Source organism: Hipposideros armiger, unplaced genomic scaffold (assembly GCF_001890085.2).
Source record: "Hipposideros armiger isolate ML-2016 unplaced genomic scaffold, ASM189008v1 scaffold_408, whole genome shotgun sequence".
NCBI lineage: Eukaryota > Metazoa > Chordata > Mammalia > Chiroptera > Hipposideridae > Hipposideros > Hipposideros armiger.
The window spans coordinates 994,634-1,001,296 of NW_017731758.1; the positions used below are offsets into that span (position 1 = coordinate 994,634).

The window sequence follows — 6,663 nt, forward strand, 5'->3', positions numbered from 1 at the left end:
AACCACCCAGTGATTCTCCACTTCACCAGAGAAAATGCCAAAACTCTTTCAAAATGGCCTTAAAGGTTGTGGCAGACACTATGATATGCTGCCCAGGTCCCCTTCAGAACAACGCATCACCTCACTGCTGGAAGTGCTCCTGGCAGATGGCCCTCAGCTGTCAGCGTCTTCAGGGACTGCCTCAGCTGAAGAGTCACCTCATGCAAGGTCACAGAGCCTTCCAGAGCAGCCAGTGACTGGATGACATGGTGTTATCAAGGCGCAGGTGTCTCAGCTCAACCTGAGACAACTCTGAAAGGCCACTCTAGGTCCATGTGGGGTCTGCTGACACTGTGGTTGGGTCTGCATTGCAGCTGGACCTCTACTTTTGTCCTACTTCCTTCCGCTCCTTTCCATGGGTCTTGATCCCAACAGCACTCCCTAGTAAATTATCTGCACACCAAATTCTCCTTCAGTCTGCTTCCAGAGAAGCCAGACTGCACAAAGGTCTGACACAGCCTCTCTGAGGCCACGTCTTTCTTACCAGTCTCCCAGGTTGCCCTGCTAGAAGCACACTGGCTTCGAGGTTTCTTCTAGAAGACTGGCATATTCCTGCCTTAAGGGCCTTGCACGGCTCTTCTGTCTGCCTGGAACACACTTCTCCAGACGTCTGCACTGCTACTTCCCTCATTAAGCGTTGCTTAAAGGTCACCTTCTAAACAAGCCTATCTTCATCGTCCAGTTAAGGCAGGAAACAAGAGAAAAAGATTTAAGGAGGAGCAGTTCCCATCATTTCCTAATGTATTTGGCTTACCTTTCTGGGTATTGATTTCATTTTGAAGAAATGAATTTACTCATTTAAAAAAGAGTGAAAATTACTGTTTTAAATACACAAAGGCAGTGCAATGGTAAAGAACACAGGTTCTGGACTCAAACATGACTGGGCCTGAGGGCCCCATCACTGCCACGCTGCAGCTGTGTGGCCGGGGGCAAGTGACTTACCCCTGTCAGCCTCGGTTTCTTTATCTGTGATGTAGGGATAGTGTTACTTGTACTTCTTAGAATGGTTGTGAGGATAAAATGACTATGTACGTAACAGGCTGTGAAAGCTACAAAGGACCATGTAAATACTGGGAATTATTGAGAGATGGCCTATGAAACACACATACCAAAAAACCCACTGAGAGTACACTCACATCCTGGCTCACAGGTCAGGGTCGTAGGAGAAATCTTTTTTAGCTCTGCTTAACCCTGAGTAGACAGCAAAGCAGAAAGGGCTGTGCTCAGGAGAGCAAATATCACACGAGGGCACAGGGAGAGCCTAGCAAACATTTCTGGGGACACTGAAGAGTAGTTACCAACCGATATATTCTTGTTACATGGTACAAAAATCACAACATTTTGCTCTCCTTGCACTGACTTTAATTACTTCAGACTCATTCTAATCTCTAAGGCCCATGTGAACAAAATCACATAGGATTTCAAATATCTAGATCTAAATATGTTCAAATTTAAAGTTTAAAGCTCAACAGAGCTTTAAACTTTAAAACCAGCCATTTGTCTGGTTATTTGAGATTAGAGCCTAAATCTTTTCATGTGTATTTTCAACCCAAAGGTTTTATATTTATTTCTGTTTCTATGATACAAAATAACTGTACTTGGCTTAAAAATAAAACAATAACTCCTCCAAAAGCTCAACTGTTTTTATGGTTGCTTCCATTCATTTTTCATTTGCTGGAGTAAAATGTCCTTGCCCGTAACCTCAAATCCACAAGCTTGATTGATTTCAGAGGCTGCACCGGAGGCCCACCCTGCCAAGCAGAGATGATAGACTGTCTATAAACTGGCACTAACAAAAACCACAATAATCTAACATTTACCGTGATATTACATATCTGCCCTTTCAGATTTATTTGCAGGTCTATAATCTATTTCTTTATTTCTAAGGAGAAAAGTACATAAGCTTATGTTAAAAACAATAAGAATGTTCCTTGTAGAGATATTATTATTGAAAACCACCATTCCACAGTTAGACATTAAAAATAACAATAATTGCACTGTTTATTAAAATGTCCATAATACTAAATGGTGCTAAGAGATAAGGAAAGCAGACATCCTAACCAATAACCGCACAGTATGGCTTTGCCATCCTCCAGACCCACAGGCTCTATCTGGGAAAATTCTTGTCTGGGTGTGGCGCATGCGTACGTGTGTGTGTGTGTGTGTGTGTGTGTGTGTGTGTGTTCCCCTTTGGGAAGGTCAGTGCTACCTCAGCTTATCAAGGGCCTTTAAGGTCATGCTGTACGAGCAATAACCTTCACTTTCCAAGTCCTCCTTTGAGGATATCATGCACTCCTCCGATTTTTCTTCATAGCTTTATACAACTTAATATTCAGGCTAGGGAAACTAGAAATCTCCTCCAAGTCAAACAACTCCTTAAATCTATCTACAAATTTATTTTCTCTCTCTAACCTGAATTTCATGGCCCAGAGGATGATGGTAGTTTCTTTGCACAGATGGTCAAAGGTAAGAAGGAGTTCTTCCAGGAAAGGATGAGCATAGACAACATCAGCTGCCAGGATATAGTCAAAATTGTTGGAAGACCGTGGGAAGTTCTTGTCTAAAGCTATGCCCCAGGAGAGTTCTTTAACCTGAGGCAAATGTTTACATTTCATTTTAGTGTTTCGGGAAATATTATATTGCAGGTTTCCAAGTAATTCAGGTAAATCTGTGGCAGTCACATGTGCACCTGTGAAGCAAAGGACAGTAGGAAAAGTAACCTTCACAGGGTAAACAACCAGGTTTCAAGACAACATGCATTTTGCAACTCTGTACAACTGCTAGTCTTAAGGCAAAAATAATTGGTCAATGCACATAGGAGGGAAATCCCTTTTATAGTGGATGCTAGGCCAGCCTTATGCCTCCCCTTAAAAAAAAAATTCAGATTCCCATGGTACTTTTGCACTCCACTGCATTTTGCTGTTCTCCTGTTATTTTTCTTTGTTTTGTTTGTTGTGTTGTTGTTGCTGTTGTTGTTTTCTATTTACTCACTACATGCTAGAAGAAAAATAATAAAGTGAAAGGGAAATTCAAAATATTTTAACCCTCACTAGAACAATCAGAAGCCATTGCTGAAGGATGAACAGGTTCTCCCCTAAAAGAATTCTGATCCCCCAACCTATGAGTCTGAACAAGTGTCTATCCGATCAATGGGCATCCTATCATTGAATAGGAAGTACTCAAGTGTGAGAAGAGGAGGAAGAGAAGGAGGCTTTTCAAAGGCATTACATTGAAAGTATCATGACACCCACACCAATGCCCAAGCTTTCAGTTTGACCCCACTATAAGTGTGAGTCTTCCCATGAAAAGATGTTTAAAACCTAGCCGCAGCAGGCTTATCATGTTCACAGAGTCAAAGATCACAGAGGCATAACAGAACACTCAGATGAAGAAGATATAAACTATTTTCGAGTTAAAAGTGAATAGTGATGGTCATTTTCAGGAAGAAGCTGGAAGCAGCAAAACTGTAGAAATGAATAATCAATAAAATTTGGCTGTGAAAGTGAACTTTGAGCAGCATCAGAGCCTGAAAACAATGTGTAAGTAAATCCAGGATTGGCCAATTCCACACCATCAGACAAGAACAGACTTGGGTAAGAAATGGGAAAGCAAAACTGGAAGAGAAGTCTAGCTCAGCCCAGGCCAGTGTAGAGCCCATTCCTTAGCCATGGTGATAAGTTTCTCTGGCCATTGATTGTATTTTGTGGGAAATATTAAAATAGGAGGGAAATATGCATATCATTGGTAGAATTGCAGAAATATGAATCTTCACATTCTAATGCAGGTGAGTCTATCATTTTCAACAAATCTTAAAATCCCAAGATAAGGAATATACCCCTATTTATAGGTAATATGAACTCACTGACCACTAATATCTTCATATCTAAAGAGGTAGACACCTGCACTTTTAGAATACTGACTAAAGAAAGCTTCAATCTTTTGGTATTTGTGTCAAGTTATACATGCAGACCAAAAGGATAAAGTCTTTTCAATCTCTTTCTCTCTCTTATCCTTCTGATATCCCTGATGCCAATGTTGGTATGCTTGATGTTTTTCCAGAGGTCCCTTAACTGTTTCTGGTTTTTTAGATTCTTTTTTTCTTTTTANAATTTAGGATTTTCTTGCAGGGCTCAGAGTAGAAAATGGACATGAGGCAGTACCCTGAAAAGAGCACAGCTTTTGTACCACAGGGACTGAAGTTCCCACCCCAGCCTACGCACATATCACCCTGGGAAAATTGCTTACCCCCACTGAGCATCAGCTTCTCCATATGTAAACTGGGCTAATACTGCTAGGATTGCTGACAGGATTCAGAGATGCGATATAGGAAATATCTAAACCAGAGCTGAAAGCGGTGAGTACTCCATAATGGAGTTATTATTTCAGCAAGGGCTAAGAAAAGTTACCATTTGTTCCAGCGAGTAGTTCAAACAGCTCACTCTTGGCTATCTCTAAAGTTTCCTACATGCCATGCTCTGCCCCAAACTACGTCCCCTTCTTCCTCTCTTTATTGCCTTCGCCCAGCTACAGGTGACTTCTCCAGGAAGCCCGCACTGACTCCCTGGTTGTGGATTAGGCTCCCTCCTGTCAGGACACCTAACACTGCTTTGTAAAAGTATCTATTTCCTCTCCCATGCTTTGACTTCCCTGCATGTGCCCATTTGCACTAAGATTTAAGTCTCCAGGAGAACTGTATGTCTGTAGCCCTTGCTTGGCATATAGTGGGTTTTCAATAAATACTGAATGAATGAATGAATGAATGTCAACCACTAGGTGGCTTCCTAGAGAAGAAAAATAAAATCCAAGGAAAGTAAAAGGTAGTTGCATTAGTTCTTTTGCATTNACTTCAACTTCTGGGACCTGAGTAATGGAGTGGATGAATGGGAGTGACATTTACTGAGCTGGAGAGGCTGGAGGAGGAGCCCATGGGGAGTGGGGTAGGAGCAGCTTTTGGGGGTTGGAAATCAAGAGTCCAGCCTGAAGGTATGCTCAGTTCAGGATGCTTCTGACCACATCCAATGAAAATGTCAAGTTGGCAGCTGTCCAGGAGGCCTGAACACAATGGCAGTGGGACCATGAGCAACCACATGATGAGCCCCTGGCCCAGCATCTGGTCCTCCCCCCCCAACCCTAGCAGCAATTCAGAAGTGTGGGGACCGCCACCATGTGCGACCACATCAGCCCGGCAATCGACCATTCCTCCTCTCAAGATTTTGGAATGGCAGGTGTGTACTTCTTGAAGATCAAGGAAATCTAGACAGATTTGGGGTGGTGCACATCAGAAAATTCAGCTAAATTAAGGCAATTAAATAGATAGAACTAGAAATAGAAATAGAACTACAACAAAAAAGAGAATGAACTGCAGTGGGCTCAGGCATACATAGAGACCATCACACATTTAGTTGAAAAAGAAGATTCAGGAGAGAAAATAAGAGATTGCAAAAGAAGAATGAAAATAAATTGAGAAAATAAATTCAAGGGCAAACATAAAGTGAAGAGCAGACATGACTTTTATGTGGTTTCTAATATACCTTCTCTATTCTAAAGGGGGCTTTTTCATAAAAGCATAGGACTTCAAAACCCAAAAGGAATATGTGGTTACATGGAAACATTGAAATAGGGCTAAAATTTAAATAAAGAACATCAGAGTCAGCAGCAGTAGATTGTGTCTATACTTAGTATCTCCTCTAGCAGCCAGGAGCTTAAGTGCACCTCCCAATTAGAATACATGTGTGACTTAGCACTCTGTGAGGAGACTTAATACAACTTCATGGGAAATTCTGAAAGAAGCCAGTAAGGTAACTCTAAAATTGGTAGAGTTTCTTGATGAAGCTCATTCAAACAATTAAGGAGTTAAAAATAGGCCCAGGTCATAGTACACCATATAATAAAAGCAACTCATGATATTTGATCATTAAATTCTCCAAACCCCATTCAATCAAAAATACCTACTTACCAAGTAAACTTGCCACAATGGAGACTAACCCTGTTCCAGCTCCAATTTCAATCACATTTTTGTCAACCATATTATACTGCTTTGCATTTGTTTCCAGAAAATAGCATAGAACAAGGGCCTATGAAAGTTAAAAAGGAAAAAAAATTAGTGCTCGACAAGTAATAACAGAGAGCACAATTAAACTCTATTAGACAAATAGCTCATGATATGTATGTGTGCCTGTGTGTGTATTTGTGTGTGCACATACATGTTACTACAGACAATTATCAACAGAAGGACATCGTCCAGTGGTTCAACACAGGCTAGGAAGTCTTCAGGAATTGTTGAGGAGAAAAGAGAGAACTAAAAATATGGAGTTCAGTTGCTTAGATTTGATTATTTCTAAAGAAAGAAATTTCTAATAATAGTAGTCATTTCAAAGAAGCATGGGGGGTTAGAACAGACAGTGCTAGGGGTCTGCACTCTTCATGGGACGACTGGTAAAAGGAATGGGGCCTTTTAAAACAGCCTGCATTGACACTGGTATAGATGTCATTATAACTGTTTAACTCAAGTGGAGCCAGTTAAATGGGAAATAAGTTTACTATTCTAAACTCTTATGGTCACAAAAAACTCAAGGTGTAAATAACAATTTTTATTAACCCTATAAATCAAAAGTAGAACTAATT

At 40.8% G+C, this 6,663-nt stretch overlaps 1 protein-coding gene across 1 annotated transcript in view; it reads right to left on the minus strand.

Moving 5' to 3' along the window:
• Positions 1-1,903: 1,903 nt before the first annotated feature.
• The window catches only part of LOC109394078 (protein-lysine methyltransferase METTL21E-like), a 21,914-nt gene continuing 17,154 nt past the window's right edge, over positions 1,904-6,663 (minus strand). Inside the window, exons 4-5 of the mRNA XM_019663856.1 lie at positions 5,996-6,113; positions 1,904-2,728 (exon numbers count right to left, since the gene is read on the minus strand). Of these exons, the coding sequence (XP_019519401.1) occupies positions 2,325-2,728; positions 5,996-6,113 (522 nt within the window). The 3' untranslated portion in view covers positions 1,904-2,324. The remainder of the gene's footprint in view (positions 2,729-5,995; positions 6,114-6,663) is intronic.